Here is a 26,526-nt window from a genome sequence, read left to right on the forward strand (position 1 = left end):
TTCCAAGTCCAACATTAAACCCCAACCAACTCACACTTGTTTCAAATATGAGCAACAGAACGGCGACGATTCTGACCGATTGGCTTGGAGAATTTAGGTTGCTGTGGGATTGGCACTCGGGCTTTAGGAGGAATAGGCCTTGACTTAACGCCCCTCCTCACATCAGATCCAGCAACCCCGCGACTACGTTCAGCATCTTGTTGCTTTTGACGAGCATAATACGCTTGAGATGCCACGTAACGATTGTAGTAGGCGGCCCGACGCATATTTCGGTAATAGCGGAAGGCCTAGAAGGATTGAAATGTGAGCTTCGAAGTTCAATCAAGTTTGAAAATTAAACACGTGCGTCGATTTGCACGCGAAACTTGTTTACCTCGCCAATAGATTCACCGGCACTAGCAGCACTATCATAAATAGCAGGGGCGATTGCTAATAGGATATTGCCGATCAGGGTAATTGGTAACAGAGCAATAGTCACTAATTCAGCAATTCAGAGTTAGATCCAATCATGGCACCCATTTGCGATACTTTGCTTACTGGTCAGGCGTAAGAAGAAAACCAGGAGAGGGACGAATTCAGTCTTGACGAAACGACGTTGCAACTTGTGACTTGGGTGGTCATTGCCATACAAGGAATCAACCGAAGTTGGAGGTTGGTGGAGATAGTTGATTGCTTGGAAATGCGTTATAGCAGCTCCTGCGATTGCGACAGACATGTTGGTGTATTGATGGAGGGTTGAGATATGTGGATTTGTGTTTCGAAGAAAGTTGGGAGTCAAGTTTGGGATTTGTTTCAGTGTCGGCAGTCTCAGGATCTTGTTTCGAAGACGGGTAGGTATACGCACAACAGTTCACGGATTTTCCTTCATGGATGCGATAAAGATGAAATTCAGGTGTAGTTGTTTTGAACGTGATTCTTCCCCACACGTTTAGATGGTTTCAACAAAACTTGATGTCTCGCTTCCTGAGCTTTCTGAAGAGCTCCCAAGAGCTATGGCGTAAGAATCCACCACAAAACATACTAGGAATTCTAGGAAATGAGTCTGCCGGTAAGCCTTCATCGTCTTGAAACCTCTCAAAGTTTTTTTTTACGCCGCTAGTTGATAGATCGCTCCATATCAAGTCTAATCATCTCTTCTCGTACCTTCAAGATCTGGACAGTATCGTCTCGGCAACCTCATATGCCTATCTTCTCGTAATTTCAAGCTCGTCGCATCGTCCAATCCTGCCCATCATCAACATTCCAAGAGTAGAGTTTCCGTTACGCACTGATGTGTCGCAAGCATTCAAGGCCGCCTTCTCGATACCCGAAACAGATACCGCTGCATCGTATCTCACATTTATAGACGACATACACGATATCATGCCGAAATGCTCGTTGGTGTTGGTCGATCATAATCAACTTCCCCCAACACAATCATCCATGGAAGCCAGCGTGGTTGGAATCATTGATCATCATGTGGACGGACAGTCTAGTATGAAGGCTTCTCCAAGGACTATTGAGGAAGTGGGATCGTGCACTACTTTGGTGGTCGAGGAGTATATGAAGCTTGGAGCGAGTTTGGATGGTGCTTTGGCGAAATGGATGCTGGGCCCTATACTCATGGTTTGCATACGTTTGCACCTATTTCAGCTTCATAATGGCTTACTTCATAATGGCATCTGACGTGTTTCTATGTATAGGATACTGTAAATTTACAACCAGATAACGGTCGAACGACAAACAGAGATATCCAGGCAAAGGACTTTCTAGTCTCCATAATCGCTGAACCATCATTCGACACAACGAAGTGGTACAATATACTCCACAAAGCCAAATTCGCAGTCTCGCATCTTACTACCGACGACCTCCTGAAAAAGGACTTTAAGGAATTTGCAGTTTCACTACGAGGACAGCCTCTCAAACTAGGTATAAGCTCAGTAACGTGGTCCTGGGAAGAATGGACTCGTCGAGATGGTGGTTCGCAACGAGTTGTCAATGACTGTATAAAGTATGGAGAAAAAGAGAACTTGTCGGTCTTGATTGTTATGACTGCCTGGGACTCTGAGAGTTTGGGATTTCAGAGAGAGCTGGCGATTATATGGTTGGATGGGAGTAGGTCTGGGTATGAAGAAATTGTGGAGAGAATTGAAAGTTCTGATGAATTAAAGGTAGAGACTATAGACAAGAGCAGTAATAGTAACGGTGGAAATGAAGTGGGACGATGGCATATATGGAAACAACAGAATATCCGTGCCAGTAGGAAACAAGTACAGCCTATACTGAGTGCTATTATAGAAAAGTTGTGAACTTGCACTGGAAGCGAATAAAGACCTCATAAAAATTGTTGCTATGCGCCTTTTTTCTCGTTCGTAGTCAGTATTGAAATTTTATTTTCCAGCTGTCAAAAAAGCAGCTGCATTATTGAGTCGACAACAAGACTGTCTTGGCAATACTAGGAATCCCACCCGACAGAACAAACACCATCCAGTGTCCCATAGGTGCCAAATACGCATCCCTGGGAGTCTTCACACGTATACCATCATGATTACGCTCAACAATATCCAACTCAACAAATCTTTGATCCATATTCGTCGAGTGAGTGACTGTCGAATGGCAGATACCAAATCAATGGTAATTGCAGAAGGTGTTGAAATGGTGATTATATCATTATATCGAATGTTTGGTGGTATGCATGAGATAATTGGGCGTGGTGATGATGAGAAGAGATATGGTGGTGAGAAGACCTCGGTACGGTATTCGAAGGGTTGCGCTGCAGAACCATCATAGTTTTGCTGGTCTGAGCCAGCTGTAAGTATTCGACCATCAGGTAATAGTAGTGCTGTCGAGTGGTATAGACGTGGATAATGGAGCAAAAAATTCAGACGTTCAGATCAGTGGTTGGATGAAGGAGCAGACATACCACCACAGCAGACGCTAACACACTCCATTGACGTGAGACAGGACTATATAGATGGGCAGCATACTGAGGATTCCTAAGGTTGTGGTTACCTTGTTATTTTAGGTTGCTCCCAACCTCCTCTGTGTTTATTTCCAACTCTTTACCTAGCCTTGCTAAAGCCGGCTGGGCCATCTGAGAACAAAAAAAAGTAAGTTCGCGGTAAATGGATCATCGATTGTCACAATGTTCAAGCCGCTCATACCTGCACTTCCAGTCTGTGCACCATTGACAAACACAACATTCCCATCTGGCAGCAAGACCCCATCACCCATGACTCGTCCACCTGGCATGTTTTCATCAAACCACTGAGCGTTCTCGTCATCTGGAGCTATACGTGAGCCTAAGGACGAAGCTTGATTATCAAGCCTTGTCCCACCACAAATCATGACTTCAGCTTTGAAATTGTTGGCTTCACGTAGTGGTAATAGTACTGATGGAGACAAGTATGGGAATGAATGACTTGGATACAAGTCGGCGTGAATGAGGTCTGGGAGGTTGATTATGGCTTCCCAAGTTCCAACCTTCATAGTCATAGACTGAACACAAAATTCATCCTTGAATGTTAGTCGTAAGAGAAATATCGGTGCGCTTTTTGGCCACACACCAGAACCGATGCTCAATCGGCGTAACCAATGCCAACTTACGTGAGCTGCCGAAAAGATGAATACCCGCTGACTTGGCAGCACCATAACAACTGAATACGTATTATTAGGATACCCAGGTCGTAGTACCTGCAAGGGCACACTTCCTCGACCATCAGCAGGCCATATCTCGTAACTTGGATTGTTACGGGTTGGGTCTGTAGGTATATAAGACTCTAATAGGCCACCAACGATGATTAATCTAGACAAAAAAGTATTTGCGTCAAAGCGCTGATACAGGACGAGCGTTGTGGTAACCGTAATACCGTCCATCAGGTAATATGGATGCCGTTGGGTACCACCTGGTGGACGTCAACTCTCCAATATCAACCCATCCAGTAGTACTTGAATAGGTTCGTACAGCTTTACGACCATCTGCGATATAGTTGTTCGCAACATTATCACCGTCACCACCTGCTACGAATATGCTGCCATCCGCCATTTGAGCATGTCCTATAGATTCCGAATTCGAAGTCATTGCATGACTCTGCACGAGTATGATAATTAGATACGAACCACCACAAAATGGAGAAAACTTGACATGCTTGGCAACCCAATTCGAAGCAGTAGGATTTTGAGGATTCCATGTCATTTGAGTACTAAGCTCAGACTGTCCAATACTTGGTAAGAATGTATTCGGGTTTGGTGGATATAGTGAAGGATCGTGCAGTCCATGGAATCGTTCCCAGAAAAGGAGCAATGGTGCATCATCTGCGGATCCTGGCAGGATGGCCGTGTGAATACCAACTACTCCAGTAGAAGCTACGATATTCCATTCTCCTGTCGTAGATGGATCTGAATTCACGAAGGATAGACGTAGTATGATACCACATGTGATGATGGCGAGCTTGTTTTGAGCGTGAGATTCGAGGTGGAAAGGAGGTATCATTTCCGTCGTTTGACGGTTGGTTGCATATTTGTTTAAGTGTTGAAATGCTGTGAACATATCGTTGCTTGTCCTAAAAAGTTTGTCTCAAAGGGGTGCGAGCGGTTGTGAAAATGTGTGCGAAAATGACTGACACTATAGGTGACTACTCATGTCAAGAGCTTTCGGCAGTGGAAGACTTTGACAAAAGTGCAACGGATCGACGTGAGTACGAGTTCATGCTTGGTCGGTGTTGCAGTTCTCCACTGCGGCAAATTCACGAGTTTCGAAAATGTCATGGTCAACTTTCACTAATTGACGTGCGAGAGCTTGGAAATTATAGTTTTGAAGTTAAGTCCTAGATTAATTTGAAGGATTTTCCTTATGTCCAAATACGTCTTATATCTTGATCTCCCACAAAAAAAACTTCCGACTAAACCACATTTTGCACAGAAAACCACACAGCAGCCCCTTACCACCAGCTCAACCATGTCAGATGCAGCCGATGCAAGTAGTGACAGCGATTCTGTATCTCCTCGGACACCTTCTGAACCTTCAGAAGCATCTAACGAACAACCACAACAGCAGCCAAGAAAATCAGAAGTAGCAAATGAGGCACCAGCACCACAAGCTCAACCAGCCGAGGAAGAGGTAGACGAAGAGGATCAAGAAGATCCAGAGTCTCCAAAGCCTGAGGACGCGTCAGCTCCAGCTTCTGCTGGTCCCAATAAACAGGCATCAACATCAGCAACTCCATCACCAGCAAAACCAACGGTAGCTGAACCAGCTGCTAATCATGGGCTAGAGCCATTGGATCCTGAACGAGAAGCTCGTATATCTGCACGTAGAGTGAGAGTTGATGCCGCTAGAGCTGCGAGGGCTGCTGCTGAACATGTGGATGAAGGTATAGTACAGAAGAAGTAGACGGCTTTTTTTGCGTCAACTTTTAGATGTATAGTGTGTTTAAAGTCAATTTGAAACTAACAAAATTCATCTCTTGGTTTTTGTAGAAGCACCGGCTCGCCTAAAAGTCAAACAAGAACACGGCTCGACAATATTGACCAAAAACAATATGGGCAAAGGAAAGGCACAAATCGATGCATCCCGTCGTAAAATCCAATTAGAAAGAACGGGCGGAATGGAACTTGTCACCAACGTTAGAGTCGGTGTCGTGTCTCGTGAAGCTTCGCGAAGAGCTGAAGCTGAAAGGAGACTCAGCAAGTGGGTTCAGAGTGACAAGATCGCTCAAATGTCTGCTCAAGATGCCGGTTTGGATGAGCATGTTGAGGATAAGATTGGAATTAGCAAAGGACCTTATGCCTTGTTTGAGGTAATGCGATGAATCCCATGGCCAGTTCTTTTGTTGTTGACAACTCACAACCTTTGTGGACTCGTTAGCTTTTGAAACAACAAGAATCAGCATGTGATCGTATAATTGCTGCTAAAGATCGGCTGATTACCGAGTATGTAGCTGAAATGAAGGCTAGAGATGATGAATACGTCAAGGAGCTGAAACAAGAGGCTGAAGAAATAGGTAACAGTCTTATATTGAAAAGAATTTCGGTCTTTTGTTGTTAATGCCTTTTTGTGTAGATACCTTATTGGAGCGCATGGAGCAACAATACCAGACTTTCCGAGGAACGCTGCGAGAAGAATCTGAAAAGATTGAACGTGCTCTAGTACAATCGCAACATGAAATGATTGATGAGAACTCTAAGGAGATTGAAGGACTGCTGGAAGCTCGTCGTTCAGCTGAAAGGTATTTGAGGGTCGGGCATATCTCGTTTTTTGCCAAGGAAAACTAACTGCTACGTACTCCTACAGAAACAACATGGATGAACGAGCAATCCGTGTAGATTCCAATCTCAATGAGCTGGAAAATCTACGAACAAGCGATAGTGAAGAGTATAATGTAGTGAAAATCAAGCTGGAGACGGATGTGCAAGTGCTTGAGCAACAGTTACAGCAAATGAGAGCTACATACCAGTTGAATACTGAAAAGCTCGAGTACAATTACCAAGTGTTGAAGAAGAGAGATGAGGAGAATGGAACAATATTGAGTGCTCAGAAGCGAAAGATTACTCGACTCACGGTATCATAATTCATGCTGGGTTGTCCTTTTTTGCCTCAATGTCTCACACTCTAAATCTTCTGCAGGATCATGTCAATGCACTTAAATCCAAGATTGCAAAAGCAGAACGTGGATATGCTCATGAGCAATTGGTCTTGAACGATGACCAAGCCAGAATAACAGAGCAACTGCAAGAACTGGCACGCAAGTTCAGACACTTCCAGCTAGCCGACCAAAAAAAGTACAAGGAAGTGTGGGCCATGAACGAATCAGTAGCATCTGATCTCGTAAACAAGTTGTTACAAGCCGATCAAATCATCCACGAACAACAGCTGGGCAATACCTGGAAACCTCCACAAGAATCAGCTGATGTCGTCAACAAGTCAATTGATCCAATGATGCTTGACATGATGAATTACAGCAATAACAACAACCCTTACAACAAGAATGGTCCTGGAAACAACAAGCAAGAAGACGCAATCGCACTCATCCCACGCCACAACTCTCTATGCATCCAGCTCCACAACACCGCCCAACAAGACAAAATCTTTGTCCCATCTCAAATTTCAGACGCTTTACGACTCTTTGTATCTGAATGCTCGTTTTTAATCGACGAGCGTCTGATTCCATTGATTGCTCCCCTCCCTAAACAAGAACAAGACGACACTTTGGCTGATGCCGTATTGCATGCTCTAGGATGCAAGTCAGTTGACGATGCTCTTGCCTTTGTGACTGCGTTGGTTGACGCAAAGGGTGCTTTGATTGATCCAAGCCAAGTTGTGACAAGTATCAAGAGGGTGCTGAATGAGCGTAAAGGACTTGTTCAGAGACACAAGAGCAATGGTAGTGTCGTGGGAGACAATGAGTCGGTAGTTGATGATTCGATAGGTATGAAAACACTTGTATTTTGAGTTTTCGATTCAAGGCGGTTTTCTGACCTCTTTTTGGTTGTCGCTAGAAGAGCACTCTGTCGCTCGAGTAGATCCAAAGCACGACCCTCATCGTGCATACTGGGAACGTATGAGCAATGTCGTTGATGAAAAAGGCTTCCGTGTCTGGACGGTAAGTTCAAGCAAAGGCTCTTGTTGCGAATTTGCCTTCTTGATCACCCCATCTCACATATACACCTATTATTAGGCCGTTCACGTAGTCATGGAACGATACAACACCCTCCTTTCCGAACGTTCCTGTCTTGTACACGACATTGACCACCTTCAACGACAAAACGAGGAACTAAGCAAGCTGCTCAAGGACTACATGACTGCACCCATCAACGAGTCTCTGTGTGTCCCGCCAACTCATATAATGTTGGCTCAGGCTCAAGCTTCTATGAAATCTGCCAGTCAACAGAGACAGCAACAGTTGGGAGGTTTGATAAGTACGAAGCCACTTGGGCGATGAAGGACGCTTTTTGTAGTCAAGTTTTGAATATAAAATGGTTGAGAGAGAGTTGGGTTGTTGTGTTTGAGGAAGCAGTTTGGAGCTTGATCTGGCCTGTTTTGCTCTCGTAGCCTTTCTGTTAACATCACGATTTTGGACTTCGCAATAGAACTTCGGAAAAAGTCGCAAGTTCGAGTAGAAATCGGTATATCGGCAAGAATCGGTAAGAAATCGGTCGAAATTGAGAAAGTCGGGAATGTTCCTTGTCAATGAGACACTCTCCATGTTAATGCAAGTACTTGTGATTCTGAAATACAGTCTCAATTTGCCATGAGTCGACAGTTTATACTTCTTTGAGCAAAAGCCAAAAGAATCCAAGAAAAAATACAAAGAATACAAATTCCCATCCTTATTCATCCTTCATATGCAAGCCAAGAGCATTTCCATTCGTCAGCGGTGTAGCCTTGACAGCTGGCGAGGAGTGAGTCGAAGATGCTGCTACTGCTGTCCCCTTTTTACATTTCTTCATAGTTCGAGTCCATAACCTTCTTCTTGTAAAGGAAGCAAGTCCAGCTGTCTTTCGTGGAGACGTCCATGAATGATCTGAATAGCTGGGGAAAAGAGTGCCAACAAATTCGGTAAGCTTCACGGATAGGAAAGCCCATCGTCAAACAGACACGAACTCACCACCATCCATTCTCATCAACCTCATTCCACGTCCGATCAACCCCCCACTCTTCATCATCCCACTCCCACTCCTCACTAGGCAGCACATACTCTTCCGTCGAAGGCATACCCATCGATCCCGTCTCATCCGACCACGCCGTCCTCTCCGAATGTAGCAAATGAGGAATATATCCTAAGCCAGCCCACCATCGCTCATTCTGATAGATTTCCACTACTGCCAAGTTCCCCGCTGGATGCGACGACTTGTGCAGCAGATCACGACCACGGTTGTAGTAAGACGTGATTTTAGCGACGAGGAGTGTCGGCATGGATGTTATTAGGGCACGTATGAAGGCTGCGTTGGCGAGGAAGGGGGTTATGCCCATTACCATGAATATGAAGCGGGTTGGGATAAAGCGGGTTACCTAAATAGAAAGGGACATCTTGATGAGCATCAAAAAAGGTCCATACTCAAGTAGGATAATGCTTACAACCAGAGCTGCCAAAGCTGATGCGACAGTCATCTTCAATACAAGCGATGTCTTGTTCTCGTCTGACCAGTCGATTATCTTCATGTATTCTAGTGCGGCGTCATGTACATCGGTGAATTGTCCCTAAGATAAGAGAGCAAGAAATTTCATGAGCTTCTGGTTTGAGTTCCAGTCAATACGACTTTTTATTTGGTGCATCGTCCCAGGCACACATCTGCATCAGACAACCCTTCGTAATCTCACAGCCTAAAAAGCCACAAGGAACTTACCATACTATTTTGAATAAACTGCATATTCTTTGAATAATCTCCCGTCGACGATACAGGCACAGCACTAGCCTCCCCAGATGTACTCTTAATCTGACCTTTAGCCTTTGCATAGTATTTCCTGACAATCAAGTAGATAATAGCCGCTTGTGGTGTTATAATCAGCAGGATTGGGTAAAGACCTAAAGGAATCCCATTCAGACAATAAATATTGGATTTTTTGCATTTCCAAGCACGATATACTCACTCAGCACAACAACAAGCGCCATAACAAACATTGTCTTTCCATTACTCTCCCACATCAGCACACTAACAACCTCATCCTGCACCTCTCGTATCACACCAACCCTCGTAATGAATTTCGCAAAGTTTTTCGGTGTGGTCGTCAACAAATTCAATGGTGGTTGTGATGCTTTACGTTCCGCTTCCATGTTGATGGCTTCTTTGACTGTCGAGTTGGTGAGTCCTGCCACTATCGATACATCGGGAGTGCTTGGTGATGGGGGTGGTAATGATTGAGATGTTTTGAGCGGAGACGGGGTTTTGGATCTAGATGCTGATGAGGGCGATGATACTGTGTTTATGTGGGGGCTAGACATGGGTGTTGTAAAGACTGATTTTGAAGTGTCAAGCTTGGGGCTGGCTGGTGATGGAGATGCTGGTTGTGACGGAGGTGATTTTTTACAAGGCGGTGCGTTTTCTTGACATGCGAAATGGCAGGCGAATTGGCAGTCTATGTTGTTGGAAGGAAGGTGTTGTGTGTTGGTTTGTCAGGTGTCTGAAACTCTGCATTTTAATGTTGGAGAAGAGCTCCGGTACCTTGACATTGGACTCCTTGATTCACTAGCCCCCATATGAACTAGGTATATTATAAAACAAATCAGTTTTATTTCCATCCGCAAAGGCGTCAAAGGTCGTCACAAATCAAAAATCTTCAAAACCCAAGTTTCTTGCCTTAGAGCAAGCATGACAATATGTGGGCTTTCCAAACGTTGTCTGCTCGAATGCGTGCTGCTTGGCCGGCATGGACTTTTCTCTCTTTACTGGCATTTCTTCGCGAGCTTTGATTTACACGTGTTTACAAAATACAGAACCAAAACTCGAAATCAAAATCGAAAAAGTTCTTCCACCAATATGCAAATTGTATTCTTAAACATAAATATTAACGTAGTCTAACGTGATCTACACCAAAATACACACAAGTGCTGCAACGGCATCATTCAAATACAATGTCCAAGTTGGCAGATCCTTGTAATATACAAGACCCATGCGAACCATCAAAGTCATGAAGATAATGCGCTACCATAAACCATGTATAAGGAGCACATTCCGAATGTCGTGCAAATGTGATGCGAAAAAATCGATTTATGAAGGGAAACTCACCCTCAACCACGGCCATGACTTGATCTCACTCTTCACCACAACTGGCTTCCTTTCCTCACGTGAACGAGCACCACCAAACATGGCCAGATTTGGTTTCACCCGCTGCTGAGGTGTTTCCTTCCTTCTCATCTGCCATTGTCTTGTCTGATCCAACACTTCCAAAAGTATACATATTGAGGCGAGTGATATCATTGCATATAAATGATAATGTGAGTCCAATGACTACGGGCAAAGAAAGTGTTATGGGTCTACCACATTGTCTGGTTCCACACAAGATCCAATACCTTTGCTACGGAAACCACATGAAGGAGACTAAGCGAGAAGACACAAGATCCAAACATGAGTTTATTTATCACTTGGCTCATGTCTCGTGGCGCTTTTTCTTGTACTTTGACTGCGGTCCCAAAGATAGCTTCCAGTCCTGTCTCACTCTAAGAAGAAGAGACGGTGAGCAAAAAACACCGGATCTTGCATTCACAGCATTGCTCACCTCAGGAGCAAAGAGACTCGGCTCTTTGAAATCCCAATCTACATCATCACAATCATCACCACGTATATTATTCTCCCTAAACTCTCCATTCCTAGTTGGTATCTGCCCCCGATTACGCCCACCAAACAGAGCCAACACATTCGGTTTAGCAGCCAGACTAGCGAAACTGATTCCATTATTCTGCACTCGTTGCCGTAGCCCGTTCGAGAATGGCGTTGGTGTGTGTACTATTCCAACCATGCCTCCAACACGTCCTTGATCTCTAGGTTTATCTGGCGAGTCTATACACATGGCTGTATCGAATATACTGGGTAAATTGCTCTTGAAGGCGGGATATGGTTTACGGAATTGAGCCGATTTTGGAGGAGATGGTGAGAGTCTTTTCGAAGTTGATCCAAGATCCATACTGCCAATCATACTATCGAATTCTTCTGAACCTACTGGCGGTGGTCGTGGATTGAATACAGTGTATTTTACAGGTTGTGGCGTTTTTGTCCGAGTTTGTTCATTGTCGGGCTGATTGGGTTTGAATCGTAGTGGTGATAGGGTGGATCGTTTCTTTTGTTTTGCTGAATCTGTGTATGAGTGTATTATGCGAATTGATTGTATTCCGACCTAAAACGTGATGTCAGCGTCGAGCAAAAACGAAGTCAAGCGACATTAGCATTCTGGTCTGTGTCTTTACCAGCACAAGAGACACCATACATAGCACCACCACAATCCTAATATCATGAGCAGCCTTGTGTGATTCCAATGCAATCACAGAGCCTCGAGCAAGGACAAAGGATATTACAGGCCAGATCTATCCCAACAGAAAGATCATTATTAGCATATGCATCGGCGATTCACACCAGTTCTAAGACAGCAACCCATCATAATACTCACAGCAAGACTCAACAAGCTCATCCTGGGCCTCTCTTGCAACACAGTCGCTTTTTGCAACCTCGTCGTTGACTCAATCAGCACTACACCAGCAGTTCCCAATGTAAGACCTACAGCTCCTAGATCTTTGGCATCCATAGGCAAAAAATGATAGATGGTTGACATGTCTATATCGTCATTCAGTACTAATTTCGAGAATTGAGTTTTATTGGTTCTGATGTTTGGAATATTTTCAAAGATTGCAGAATAAAGAGGTATTACTGGATATGTAGCAAGCCATTTGGAGACAAACCCCGAGTATTCCTGATATGACAAGACATGACAAGGATATGCCGAAAAGGAGTGGTGATATGGATTCGACTTTTGGTGTTTGGTTCATTTTTACGGAAGTTCTTGAAGCGTTTTGGGGAGGATGGTTTAGAGGCTCATCTTACAGCATGACGCTTATTCATATGCAGCTTTTGCGAGTACATCGTTCCAGATGCTCGACGGCTTAGAGAATTGAACGTGTTGACGAAATTCATTACAGGAGATGAGGCAAGGATCCAGGCAATGATCAAGAACGACATACGAGATCTACGTGATTTAAGCAATCTGAAAGGGAAAGTCATGTGCTAACGCGTAACTTTGGTCTGCGCTTTACTATAAACCAACTTTATTCAGGCTCAAAGCTTTAAGAGGAGCTTTCCAATTGTTTTGCGACTGTCCAGATCGACATGGGCTCGATCCGCGTCTTTCAGGTCATAGACTTTATAGATCTTGAACTTCATGCCAGATCTCACCCATCCCCAAACCTAACGATGCCACACAACATGTTTTTAGACCAATCTCTCAGACCACGAAGTATCTAAACCTTACCTCATTCATCCTCCAACGATACTCTTCAGGATCAGAGATATGATCAATCAACGACCCAGTAACAAACTTCTTGCTTCCATTCAATTGTCCGGCGTTAATTGGTGGGATTGGTCCACTAGACTGTCCGTATGCGACGAGGGATCCTCTCGGACGAAGGGCATCTAGTGAGAGCTTCCACGTTGCTAGTCCTGCATGATCAAGAATTCGTCAGAATATGATATGTGGAAAAGACACACGAACAAACCTACCAACGGATTCATACGATACGTGAACACCACCGTTACTCCAAGCAGATACTTGGGCAATAAACTTGTCATGTGGTGTGGTTGAGAGTATGACGTGGTCTGCGCCGGCTTGAATCACTTCGCCGAATTTGGCTTCGGAGGATACAGTCCCGATTACTTTTGCGCCCAAGAGCTTGCAGGCTGTATAAAAGATGTGTTATGAGATGACGAAAAGAAGAGGAAGGATGATGGTTTAAGCGAAGCAAACCTTGAACAAGCAACAATCCAGTTCCACCTAATAAAAAGGAGAAAAGTGAGAAACGCAATCGAGATTTACAGGCCATTATAACCAAATTACCAGCTGCAGCTTGAACGAGAGCCCATTGTCCCTTTTTCAACTAGATGAAAGCAGAAAGAAAGACCTCTCAGTATCAAGAAGACCGAGTGCGTAGAGAACTAATCCTCTTTGCGTCATCAACATACTTCATGACTGGTCGTAACCAGATAATGCACAGTCAGAGCTTGCAATGTAGCACAAGCAGCAGTCTCGAAATCAATATCGTCAGGGATCTTTTGCACCAGTCCAGCATTGACGAGCGAGTAGTCACAGTATGTGTGGTTTGTTGACGTGTAGGTAACTCGATCACCGACTTTGAATGATTTGACGTCGGCAGAGACTTCTGATATGATGCCGACACCTTCTCGTCCAAGAATCGTTGGCTGCAAGGAGAATCGTGGGGTTGTTGTGAGAAGGCCAGAAAGAGTTTAGCGTAGCAGGATGCGAATGAACCATTGCGAGGCCAAGAAAATAGTATACATACAAAGCTGATGCCAGGATAAGAGTTCTTCCTTCTCATCACGTCTAAGAAGCAGATTTTGTCATGGTTAGTTCACAATCTACACATACGACACGGAAGTTGATACTGCAGAAGGTTGTAACGATCAAAAGCGGCATGCAAAGTGGATTTGACACCAGAAATAATGGATTTCATATCCAAGTTGGCAGTTTCAAATGATCATGTTCTTTGAGTAACATTGCATTGCCAACAAACGTGAGCTTGAATGGCGAATTTCAAAGAGCCCATTCAACGGTTCAATTGGGATCAAAAGACAATATTTACCATGGAAATTAACTCCCACAACCTTGTTGCTATTAAAATCAAGGGTGTCATTACGGCAAACACGCAAGCAACAAACTTCACAGCTTACTTGACAATGACGTGGCCAGGTACCAACGTTGGCATTGGAGCCTTGCCCAAATGTATTTTCTCAGGCCCTCCAGGCGTGTCGCATACTGCTGCCCTCTGCATCTTAAAGATGTATCGCTTGCTTGAACAAATCTGTTGGATTGAAACGAACGGTACAAAGTTTGCTGACAGAGAATTATTCATTGCTTGTTTATACATGTTCCTACGGCTTACTTTATACGTTATCCTTTTGCTTTATAAATCATTTGATACGGGGAACTAGCATTATTTTTACTTTGCGTATGTTGGAACTTCATAAGGAGGTGGTGGATTGACGTGCTCACCACCACCACTTGCACTACTACCATTTGCAGCTGAATGACCCATAGGAGCAGTACCCGTAGTAGATGGCTTACTCCACATGCCTCCAAAAGTAGGTTGATATGATTGTGGGGGAGGGACTACATTGGGTTGTTGTTGTTGACCACCATATGGTTGTTGTTGCTGTTGTGGCTGACCACTGTATCCCTGTTGCTGTGCAGCTGGCTGCAATGGTTGATTATAGAAGAGTTGTTGTTGCTGACCACGTCGTTTGAATATCAGCATGCACAAATATACTCCTATGCCCAATGGGATCAAGACTTGTAACGATGAAACGAAGAAAGCGAGATGTTAGAGAATGTCGAGACCAAAAGGAGCAGGCAAGATCCGATGATAATGTCAAATCAAGCATGCCAGACAATCAAACAACAACCAGAATGAAGACTATACCTAGGAAGAAGAACCAAAAGGCTCTTTGTCCTAGCGACTCTTCATAATAGTATTGGGCCTTGATAGGAGTGAACAGCCAAAATGACATGTATAGTAGCAGTAGGCTCAACAGCATGTTGTTCATTTGTCTTGAGCGTGAATCTGAATATGAGTTCCCAATATATAATGCGTGTTAGCGATGCCTCCTCTTATGTCGATTCAAGACATTAAATGCCCTCGCTTACGATTTGAGCGTGAATCTGTGAATTCTAGAATTTGCAATAAGCTAGAGGTTGAGCTTTGAGCTGAGTTTGATGAAGATTGAATGAGTCCAAAGTATGTGTAAGCTTACATTATTTAAGCTCTCTTTTCGTTTTCTTTCTCGATCTTTTGCTATCCACAATGTGTCTTTAAACTCGCAAGCGTGCTTCAGCTGTCAAAATCAGACCATCCCACGTAATGCGTTTCACGATGAATATGACACATTTACGCGTCAATATGCATTGATTGGTGACTTCTAGCTGCAGAAATAGAAAAATGTTGTATTGTCGCGTTTTACTCAAGGACTCGATAGCAAGAACACCCACCTTCAGTGGCAAGTCACGATGAAAGTTTGCCAGCGACAATATTTTTGCTTATCAAGCTACAAAATTTCACTGGCCCGTGACGAGAAACTTGATGCAAATTGTCGTTGGAGAGTTGATGAGGTTTCGTTCATTGTAGCACCTTGAGTCTTGGTGTTGGGAGTGGAAATGCTTACTTAGATTGTTGCTTGTTGATAAGCGCTACACGTAAAGGTCCTTGTGATAAGTCTTCACATTTCATAACGACCGAAATATCATTGATGTTATACGATTCATCTTTACAGATTCAGGTTGGCCTGAAGTGGTCCTCAGCAATGAATGATCCATCACTGCGAACAAGTGTCCAAACTTCGGCATGAAGGTAGTGTCATTCGAACTTTAGCGAAATTTCAGTCTGCGAGGATAAGCTCACAGAGTCGCTTGGAGGAAGGGTTCCCTTTTCGATGACGAGGCTCAACTTCCAAAACTGTAAGTCAACAATGTTCAATAGCTCGGGCCGTGGGCAAGTCAAGGATTCTAATTTTTTTGCAGCGGCAAGTTTTGCCTGTTCTTAGGCGAAGGCCTTGCCTTGGCCTCTTCGTTGAGGGGTCATGCCAGTTCTATTTTTCGACACGTAAAGTGGCATGTTGAATTTGCGAACCAGTCCAATTTACAACAACATGCATCTAAACTGAAAGGTTCCACAATACATTGTCATTGATATCACTGCGATGATTCCGTTTAAACATGACCAAAAGTGATTTGACACTCGTTACAAAACACATTCATCACAGTCAATGAAATCTGATATGATATTTGATGTATGGCACAAAATAAGGCTAGGGAAACACTGAATTATAGTAATCACGACTTTGAAGGCACCGGTGGTCCAAACGACGGTTGTTGATACTGCTCTCCAGCGGACGAACCAGCAAAGTAAGGCTGATACGGTGGAGGAGCATAATTCGGAGGAGGTACAGCAGCATATGGGCTACCTGGAGGCATCGAAGGAGCGGCAAACGCTGGATTGAATGATGGCGATGCAGGCTGAAACTGCGATTGAGGAGGCTGCAACTGAAATTGTTGCTGTTGGGGTTGCATCTGGTACTGTTGTTGTGGCACATATACACCTGGAGCTTGCATCGTGTATTGTACACCGGGTTGGAAGGTGCCTGCTGGTACTTGGCCGTTTATGGTGTTTACGTATTGTACTGGAACTAGAATTGGGTAAAATTCAGTAACAATTGAAAGTTGTTAAGCGTTCATTTGTTACCTCCTTGTGGTACAATCACTGGGACACCATTGTTTGCCATGACCTGATTCTGGTAGTTGGTTCGAAGTGCCATCATGGCTCTAATCCTCCTCTGGCGATGGTAGAAGACACATATCACGATTGTGACGATGATGAAGAAGGAGATAATAGGGAATAGGATGGGTACTGTGAGTGTTGATGAAAACGTTAGTAATTTGATTACAAAGCAAAGAACGTTTCTTTGGTAGATCATATTGCAACTGGCACTGCAGATCACTGCCAGACTAACTACAGTATGTTCACAAAGAGCAATGCAACACCACTTACAAAGTAAAACACTTGGAAAGTCAGACGAGGAGTTAGAGGTAGGCATTGCCTTTTAATTGAGCTGACGATGACTAGATGCCAAAATGGGAGGCGAGAAAGTTGTCAACCGAACCAACCCCAACCCGTTTTTGCATTGATGTCCGCAACGAGCGTCCCTTCTCTCACAGAAAGCAAAGAAAAAAATTCAAGAATAATATCAAAATTGTATCATATAATTTGGCTAGTTCTTGTCCTTCAAGTTCAAAGTTTGACACCAATGCCATTTTTCAGCATATTTCACGATACTGAACAGCATATTTGTACGTGTTTTACACGTCTATCATGAGCTATCACTGCATATTTTCACAGATCCAGTGTCTTTGAGTTGCCACTAAGCACCTCATCGAAATCTTCAACGATCGTCGCTTGTCTGGAGTTTCTCCGCTGCAGCTCACTTTCTCAATCCACAAAAGACGCAAAGCAAGATCCCCACAAGAATGTCCCAACAATGTACTATAGAGACCCGTCAACCAAGATCTCTAGTGACATATGCCAACACTGAACATGCTCCTCCTCCTTTACGCTCTAACGTCGAAAAGCTCTTTCACTCGCTACCTCTCCCCTTGCATTTACTGCGAGTCCCACTCTACGCCTCGATAAATACTGGTATAGCACTCTTGTAAGCTACTATTGTTTCGCTTCGATCTATCTTGCATCTATCGGATACGATCTGACATTATTAAACTGTACGTTAGATCGCACATCACGGATGGCCCAGTCAAGGGTGGTTGGAATTGGAGCACTACTGTTATTCATGCTCTCATGGCTAGTATTACAGAGCAGCATCCCGTACGATTGCATATAGGGCATGTCAACTTCTTGTCACTGACTAATACATTCAACTATAGCCTCAAGGAAGACATTCGCTATCGCTCGTGAGCAGAGCTACAGACTTTACATATCCAGCATTCCTATTCGCTGGGACTACTTCAATAGTACAATCCCAGTTGACGATAACCAATTCCGAAATATTGAGAGAACAAGTACTGCACGTAGCAGCTACAATCGACACCCATATCAAGAGACCGACCACCGCACCACCGAAATCATTGGACGTGCCAGTTACCACTCGATACGTATCTGGCGAATGGGTTCGATCATCGGAGGTGCCAAAGAACTCTACCAAGATAGTCCTGTACCTGCATGGTGGCGCCCATATATTTCTCTCGCCTCGCTCGCATCGTGGTATAACGTCACGGGTATCAAGAGAGCTTACGAGGCCCGTCTTTGCGTTGGATTATCGGCTAGCTCTTGAAGCTCCGTTTCCTGGTGCTATTGAAGGTACCTTAAGCGTTTCCTTGTATTCGTCTTTTTGTTGCTAATGTTGGAGTACATCAATTAGATGCATTGGCAGCATATTGTGCTCTGATCGGTTGGAATGGACATTTGTTTGGAGCTTCGTTGACAGGAATTGATCAGCCATATACGCCCAAAGATATTGTGCTTGTTGGTGATTCAAGTGGTGGATCACTTTGTATGCAGCTGATGCTCGTACTTCGAGAATTGGGGATTCCGCAGGCTGGAGGTGCCATTCTGCTAAGTCCATTCGTGGACGCAGGTACAACAGTATTTACCGATGGGTTTTTTGCATCCTAACCAACCTCCTAAACCCTATAGAATGCACATCAGATTCATACAACCGAAACCGTCACAGCGACATCCTCAACCTGGACCACGATGGAATGAAATGGGCTATGAGAATATACTCTGGCAAATTCTCACCATGTCATTCCCTCGTCTCACCTGTAAACGCACCGCTCCACGACCTCCCTCCGATACTGATACAGGCTGGAGACTCGGAATTGGTTACGGATGATGCCGTGTTGCTGTATAAGAGGTTGAGTGATGTGGGGAGTGCTAAACTTGAATTGTAAGTTCATACCGGAGAACCCCAGCCTGCATTTTTTGCTCACGCCTGAGTTTTCGTTTAGGTATCAAGACCAATTCCATGTCTTCCAAGCATTCTCGCATCTGATACCTGTTGCGGATATCGCGTATGCACGATGTGCAAAATTTGTGGATAGCTTGGCTTCTATAGAGGCTACTGTCAACACATTTGTGGAGATTACGCCTGCTGGAAAGGCGATTTGTAAAGTAGACATGACGACGGAGGATGACTGTGAAAGCGATTCGGATAAGTCGTCGAGGGATTCGGGGTTTGTTGAATAACACAGATTATGCGTTTCCATTTTTGTATGTAAACAAGTTTATAGACTTTCAAAAACGTTTTATACCATATAAAATCTTCATTACAAAACTACGTTTGAAACCGTCTGTCAGGCGAAGAAAACGCAGTTAGGATCAAACTAAACCTTTGTCAAGGTATCAACAAAGCCAATCGCGATATCTCGAATAATCGTCCGATCAGGAACCACATTCACAGCACTATATATCGATGCTGATTCCGACTTTGCCAAAGACGGATCCTTGTCAACACGATCTGCTGCATCCCGTATATCACTACACAGCTTGTCCACACACTGCACCGTAAGACTGGTACACGCAATCTGAATGGCTGCTGGCTTTTGTTGAGCGTTTAAATGCCATCCCTTGGAGTCCAATTCAGCCAGTATTCCAAAGATGGCTCCAGGTTTCGTGGTTGTGAAGGTCACGACCATGAGGATTGGGTCACCGATTAGTTTTAGTGTTGGGATGGATGAGATGCTATGTGTGAGGCATGGCATGTTGAGAAGGGAAACACGTTGGATAAGACAAAAAGCGCAAGACATTCATCTATAACTTACGTCTCCTTGATTTTACATTGAGTTTGCAGTATATCTCGCGTCAGTTTCACATATCCGTCTTCACCGATTCGTAGCATGGAAACCCAACATGCTAAGAGATTGGGATGTCGGTCAGTTGAAATTCGAGTAACTGACAAAAGAACTAGAGCGGTCTTACTCGCTATGAGTGCACCACTTCGACTTCCTGGAATACTAGGAGACGCATAGACTCCTCCCGGCCATTCTGTCGAGACTGAATGAGAAAAGACGCTTTAGAGAGAGTTATATGTGAGTAATCCACATACCTCAACATTAACACTTACCAAAGTACTGGTATTTTCTGATTTGTTTCGATCGATACTATTGCGAAAAAAGGTAATCTCAGGAATCTCGTATTACTTGTTCAATCATTTTTCAGCCAAGCACCAACCATTATTATAGAAGTGCCCTTCGGTGCCAACCCATACTTGTGAGAATCACACGAAATCGAGGTAACGCCCTCATTCCTGAAATCCACTACATACGGTAGCGCAAACCCAGCCTTCTCAACAAACGGCACAATAAACCCTCCCAAACATGCATCAACATGTAGCGGCACCTGCTTCTGAAGTGCTAATGCTGACAGTTTCGGTATATCGTCGATGATCCCGTGTGGCCAATTTGGTGCAGACCCAGCAATCATAATAGTGTTGCTGTTAATCGCTGACCTCATGGCTGCGAGATTTACTTGTCCCGTTTCGGTGTCAACGGGGATGTAGATGATCTCAACGTTAAAGTATTCGGCGGCCTTGTCGAATGCTGCGTGGATTGTTCTGGGTAGTACCATGTTTGGTTTGAGGATCCCACGTTCGGCTTTAGCGAGATCCCGATATGTTTTCACGGCGAGTAGGAGACTCTCTGTACCGCCACTTGAAACAGACCCTGCTGCTGATCCAGGTGCGTTATACATTCTTAGCACCATTTGAACGATTTCGGATTCCATGCGGCGGACGCCGGGGAAGACTGCTGGATGTAGGGGATTGGATCCGCTGAATTTTCCGAATGTGTCCTGTATGTGATTGTGTGTGTTTAGCATTCTAGTCTGACTTGGTGACGATAAGATGGGCATACCTGTAACAGCGTGCCAAATTCAAATCCAGTACTGAATATAGCTCCAGAAACGGTACCCTCTTGCCATTTCACAAGGCCCATACGTTCGTATCTGGACAAGCACGTTACGAAATGTTGTCAAATCACAATGTTGTTGAACCACAACGTCAAGTCACAATGCGGAGTTCTTTGACGAGATTTCAAAAGGAAGAGCAGGTAGTTCTTTAGCATGACACCATACCTGTCGAGCTCTTTACGAACTTGTGTGTCATTCAACCCGTTACTTGGAAGTGCTAGATATTCCAGTTCACCAGGCTCGACTTTGGGAGCCAGCTGGTCTTCAAGACCTTTAACAATCTTACTAACATATATGAAAAGATATGAAAAAGTGAGCGACCGGTACAAACAACGTTGGGATTTCTTGAAAACTTTGTTATTTGATCGCACACTCAATTTGATGCAGTATAAGCCAAACCACGACAGTACTTACGCGACCTCATCATTGACGGCATTATTAGCTAACGGGACTCTGCGAACCAGGAGTATACTGTCCTGTATGAGCTTTCCAGCCCACACTTGCAAACTTCCCACGATTCCATCACGACGAATCGATCCAAACAGGTGGCTTATCGAGTTGAGGAGGTATGTAGAGTATACTAGTGCCGCATGGGCAACTAGTAATGTGACTAGTGGACGCTTTCGCCAGTCAAGTTGCTGCGTTAGGGCTTCCATTTGGCAATGTATGATGTATGTGTTGGATTGCTCTTTGAGTGGTTAACATTGGACCCGCAACAATCCAAGAGATATATTCAAATCTGCGAAGCTTATTTCTGACTTCTGTTCGCTTCTCGTAGGACTTTATTCTGTCATGCGCACGTTGCTCGGCGAAGAAAGCGATTCCCCAACTACCTTCAAAGTTGTGAGCCAGTTGATCTTCGAGTCCCGGGACAATATCACTAAATAAACGCGCGAAGTGCGATGATGCCTAAGATATGCAATGTGAGCGATCGGTACAGAAAACGCTGACAGTTTTGTGAAAACCGCAATTCGATACCAGAGCCTCGCGACTGCATTATTGACAGCGTGCTTAGCTCTTAATATTTGAAATTGCGATATGCTATCTTGTTCGAACTTATCAGATCACCATCGCCTTCATTTCTCTCATTTTTGTCCAGGTTCACAACGGTTTTGGTGAGGTTAACGGTTGGAATTGGAACAGCAAAATATTCATATACGTATTGAATTCAATATTTTATTTCTAGACATTGTTTCTCTAGTTTGTAGGAACTTTGGACTCTCCTATTGCCAGACAGGATGGCATCGTCGATCGTCGTGCACCGGAAGACCCCAAAGGACAGCATAGTCCCTCGAATCAATGATATATACAGTCTCTGCCTCACCGAATTATACAGTCTGGTCCTGCAACATTATGTCAACATCAACCCTTCGAAGATCTGTCATTTCGTGCTGGGATGTGTTTCTCAAGATTCAAGATAGACAATGCGCCCACCGTGGTGAATGTGACAAGGGCCAACGCCGGGCACTAACTGGATGGACACGCCCATTCCCTTAATTCCCTTTTGCACAATCCCACGAAATCGCTTTGGGACTGGGGATCTAAACCTCAATCGACCCTAAGAATTCAGGAATCTCGTGCAAAAAATCGATTAGAGTCAAAAACTAGATTTGTGGACTTGGTTATTGCAAGCCATCATGCATCTTGGCACTCGAGATAACATTGGGAATTGGACCATTCCATTACTAAAGCCGTATCCTGGAAATGTGTCTCTTAGTGATAGGTACTTGAAGCCTTCGACAGTCGATCGCCTTATCATATTCAGTGAGTATCCAAAACTTGCTTTGTCTTGTGGGTCGAGCACAAGCTTACATCACGTTTGAAGGTTCTGTTTGGATTGTCGTCGTAATTATTGGGAGTTTTTTCTTGGTTCTGAGGGCCCGCAAGGACCAAAATCTCGCTAAAAGGAGTGTTCCGATGCTGTTGATGCTATCGGTGGGGTAAGCTGCTCCCGCAAAAAACTGTTTTCCTTTGTTTCGATTCATGAAGGGTTCTAAACACATTCTCAAATCAACCAGGTCCGTCTTGATGTGTATCCAAAATATCGGGACAGCCAACTGGCAAAGCGATTTTGGGTCGTGTACTTTAATTTCTATTACCATACCTGGAGCTGTCTTACTGTAGGTGTCTTCTTTTGCTTGTTTGCTGAACGCCACTTGACCTAGACTTTCTTGAACTAGTGCACTGTTGTCTATATGGGTACGAGTAACCGCCTCTGAATAGCTGTTCCGCTTACGCCGTGATTTATAGGGACGAGCTCGACACTTATTCTTTATCTACTCGTAAGGGCACCAACCAATATACTCTGAGCTTCTCTGCTTGGTACTTTCGATAACACTTACATTTCTGTGTAGTGACCAAACGGATTTACACAATTTGGATACTCGGTATCTGATGACCAATACAAAAGGCAACTCCATGTGTAGAGGTAAAGCGATTTGTCGCTTTTGTATCCGTCGTGTTACACATTACTAAAGAATATTCAACAGATGCTACCAAACGGAGATCTACCGCCGTTGACACATTCTTTTGGATTACATTCGCAGTAGGCCTTGCGGTGGTATGTGTCGTCGGTATAGTCGCTTTGACCGTGTCACCGCTATGTAAGTGACTGAATTGGAATTTTGTTCAGTTTCAAAAAGATCTACTCACGCACTGGTTTCTCTAGTTGGCGTACATCCAACTGGACATTGCATCGTCCTGGGAGATTTCCAGAATTGGGAGTTCAACTTTCTATACATAGTGGCAGGCATTCTTTTTGGATTTTTAGCATTTTGGATGTACAAGACTAGAAAGTGTGATGATAGGGTATGAAGCATTTGTAACAATTCCGTACTTTGCAGGCTCAAAAAGACGTGCTAACTCTTTACTCAATTTATGACAAGCTCGGTCTACGAACAGACATTGCTGTGAACTTTGTAAGTGATTTGGCATTTTTGGCTTGCAACCAATCGCCACCACTTGCCAAACTCAACGGTGTACCCTAGGTCATTCTGATACTCATCACCACTGGTTACGTGATCATGGACGACCTTGTCCCGATGTCTACTGATTTCTACTCTACGCTTCCCCCTTTGGCCTTTTGCTCTATTGTGTCTATGTTATTATTTTCTGCATCAGTTGTAAGCAATGAGTTATTTTGACTTCGTATGGAGAAACTGACGCCACTACGTCAAACTACCCCATGGTAGTTGGTCCCGCTATCCAAGAGTTACGATATCAAAAAAGTTATTGTCAAGTTTGTAAGAGGAAGGCTCAGGTGCATGTCCTCTGAGTCCTCTATTCCAACAGCGGTTTTGATGACTGAAGCAGTATTTCAGAGATTATTGAGGGATAAAGACTTGGTCAAAAAGTTCAAGATGTTTTCTGTAAGTGTGGGTTTGTGAGCGAGAGTAAAACCACAGTTCCTCATTAACACAAATTTTTCACAATTCTGCTCCAGATTCGACTGTTTTGTGTTGAGAATGTTTCCTTTATGATGGAGATTGTAAGGTTAAACGAAGTTGTTTTCTGCCACACTAGTCCTGGGAGCTCAGGAGACTCACGAAAAGGATCATCGGCATCTGACCAGTCCACTCTTGCCCCTCCTCGCCACCCATCAGTAATATCGCGAAAACTAAGCTGGGGAGCGGAGAGTTTCAAAGTGGATGTTCCGAGACGGTCCAGTGTCATTGAAAGAGCCCAAACATTCAGCGTTTTCGGGATGGTGATGCACGCTCCTCCTAATCCCGCTTCAGGCGGCATCGTGGTCAGTGCTGGTGCTGATGAAAACTCCCCAGTCCAAATCCATATCCAACCTGAAACATCACAAGCAACGACAGTCCTAACCGAAAATGATCCAATGCCGAGCTCTATTCTTGAAGATGCTAGAGCTATATGTGACTTATATTGTCGACACCTGTCAATGATGCAAATCAACATTCCCAAACGAGTCAATCAACCTGTGCTTGATGCTTTTGACTTGTATACGAAAGGTGGACCGGCACCAAAACTATCTATTTTCAAGGGAGCTATTCAAGATGTAGCGCGAGGACTTTATCTGAACGTGTAAGAATTTTGTGGTGCTTCAGACTTTTGGGTAGGAGTGAATCGTCAACTAACATCGTCCTCTCGCAATTAGATATCCCAAGTTCGTAGAGACTCTGAAGCCAGAAGACACCAAAAGACTGCTCAACTTGCCAGAAATTATAACTACACCATTCCTGTAAAAAAAAGGAAAAGACGGAACTGCAAATAAATCCACATTCGGCAACCAGTAGTCAATGCGTTTGGGAGCAAGCAGGCTTTAACTCAAATTGCATAACTCAACGATAATGAAGACTTGAAATGTGACCGATCGGTACAGCAAACGTCGGGCCTTTGTGCGTTGACAGTTCGGTGAGGCACTACGTCTATTACGGGTAACTCACTTACACGATTTCGATATTACCAAAATTAATCTCCAAAAAAGCAAGATACTGTCCGGTACTAGCAGCCCACAGTCGCAAACTTCTAACATTCACGAATCGACCAAAACAAGCTTCTCAAGAGCGAAGGGCTCAGAGGCCACTGGATATATCACTCGTTGATTGATGCTTACGCCAATCACGTTACGGTAGTGGTGCTGCCTTTGCTAAGTGTCGCAGCATTATATTTTTGGTAAGAGTTTTGTAATAGTTATTGTATTTTGAGCAGTTGGAATTGGAACCGTAGAAGTCGAAAATTCTCGTGAGTCCAACGAAATTTAATTCATTTTAATTGTCGTTTCTCTTCTGGTAGGGTTTTGATTCGATAACTTCTTAGCAGTAGGTTTTCCATGTGGAATCAAGGCAAACCCTCGAATCAATGACCCTCTTTCTCGGGAATTCGGAGTCTGAAAGTCTATCTCACATAACACGCTCATCCGAAATCCATGCTCTTATTATTCCTGAATACTCGCATGAACTTGCGGATCTAAACCTCAATCACCACCTGCCGTTTAAGTTTACAGTGTTTGAGTAAAATCGTTAAATGGTGGTGGCCGAAAATTACACCAGATTTCGAAACGCAAGTGGTTTGTGTGCTGAATCCCATCATGCATCTTGGTGCTCGAGACAACGTTGGGAATTGGACGACCATTCCACTCTTGAAACCATATCCTGGAGAGGTTCCACTTAGTGACAGATACTTGAAGCCTTCGACTGTTGATGCCCTGCTTGTATTTAGTGAGTTTGAGGGCCTGAAAGTCCTTTCTGTTTACAAGCTGCTCCTGGTCATTCTAAAACGCTAAAACATGATGATGGAAGGTACGGTTTGGAGTATTACCGTAGTCGCTGGAAGCATTTTATTGATTCTGCGGGCCCGGAAGGACCAGAATCTTGCTAAAAGAAGCGTACCGATGCTC

General features: G+C 44.1%; 6 protein-coding genes across 6 annotated transcripts; 2 read left to right on the forward strand and 4 right to left on the reverse strand.

Annotated features, from left to right (window-relative positions):
- Positions 1-2,507: 2,507 nt before the first annotated feature.
- SmJEL517_g03901 (uncharacterized protein) lies at positions 2,508-4,471 on the reverse strand (the record flags this gene model as incomplete). Its single annotated transcript, XM_031169829.1, has 6 exons — positions 2,508-2,821; positions 2,926-2,975; positions 3,046-3,073; positions 3,144-3,477; positions 3,586-3,784; positions 3,849-4,471. The coding sequence occupies 6 exons, from the start codon at positions 4,469-4,471 to the stop codon at positions 2,508-2,510; spliced, it is 1,548 nt and encodes a 515-aa protein (XP_031024152.1).
- A 465-nt stretch (positions 4,472-4,936) lies between these two features.
- On the forward strand, positions 4,937-7,919 carry SmJEL517_g03902 (uncharacterized protein; the record flags this gene model as incomplete). The annotated part of the gene is made up of 8 exons (XM_031169830.1): positions 4,937-5,351; positions 5,458-5,777; positions 5,846-5,981; positions 6,041-6,206; positions 6,272-6,539; positions 6,605-7,406; positions 7,477-7,580; positions 7,656-7,919. 8 exons carry the CDS (start codon positions 4,937-4,939, stop codon positions 7,917-7,919), a joined length of 2,475 nt encoding a protein of 824 aa, XP_031024151.1.
- A 388-nt stretch (positions 7,920-8,307) lies between these two features.
- Positions 8,308-12,455, reverse strand: SmJEL517_g03903 (uncharacterized protein; the record flags this gene model as incomplete). Its single annotated transcript, XM_031169831.1, has 13 exons — positions 8,308-8,509; positions 8,586-8,989; positions 9,056-9,178; positions 9,325-9,503; positions 9,569-10,054; positions 10,141-10,180; positions 10,522-10,620; positions 10,705-10,926; positions 10,989-11,135; positions 11,195-11,809; positions 11,880-11,996; positions 12,080-12,261; positions 12,338-12,455. 13 exons carry the CDS (start codon positions 12,453-12,455, stop codon positions 8,308-8,310), a joined length of 2,934 nt encoding a protein of 977 aa, XP_031024150.1.
- Positions 12,456-12,741: 286 nt separating this feature from the next.
- On the reverse strand, positions 12,742-14,468 carry SmJEL517_g03904 (uncharacterized protein; the record flags this gene model as incomplete). Its single annotated transcript, XM_031169832.1, has 9 exons — positions 12,742-12,870; positions 12,935-13,122; positions 13,183-13,359; positions 13,427-13,453; positions 13,517-13,556; positions 13,642-13,878; positions 13,980-14,020; positions 14,280-14,308; positions 14,368-14,468. The coding sequence occupies 9 exons, from the start codon at positions 14,466-14,468 to the stop codon at positions 12,742-12,744; spliced, it is 969 nt and encodes a 322-aa protein (XP_031024149.1).
- A 3,245-nt stretch (positions 14,469-17,713) lies between these two features.
- Positions 17,714-19,445, forward strand: SmJEL517_g03905 (uncharacterized protein; the record flags this gene model as incomplete). Its single annotated transcript, XM_031169833.1, has 6 exons — positions 17,714-17,895; positions 17,972-18,065; positions 18,125-18,557; positions 18,619-18,834; positions 18,894-19,146; positions 19,208-19,445. The coding sequence occupies 6 exons, from the start codon at positions 17,714-17,716 to the stop codon at positions 19,443-19,445; spliced, it is 1,416 nt and encodes a 471-aa protein (XP_031024148.1).
- Positions 19,446-19,582: 137 nt separating this feature from the next.
- On the reverse strand, positions 19,583-21,820 carry SmJEL517_g03906 (uncharacterized protein; the record flags this gene model as incomplete). The annotated part of the gene is made up of 8 exons (XM_031169834.1): positions 19,583-19,940; positions 20,021-20,111; positions 20,178-20,252; positions 20,323-20,359; positions 20,430-21,047; positions 21,110-21,200; positions 21,330-21,449; positions 21,579-21,820. The coding sequence occupies 8 exons, from the start codon at positions 21,818-21,820 to the stop codon at positions 19,583-19,585; spliced, it is 1,632 nt and encodes a 543-aa protein (XP_031024147.1).
- Between the last annotated feature and the right edge of the window lie 4,706 nt (positions 21,821-26,526).

Source organism: Synchytrium microbalum (genome assembly GCF_006535985.1).
Source record: "Synchytrium microbalum strain JEL517 chromosome Unknown SmJEL517_scf0023, whole genome shotgun sequence".
NCBI lineage: Eukaryota > Fungi > Chytridiomycota > Chytridiomycetes > Synchytriales > Synchytriaceae > Synchytrium > Synchytrium microbalum.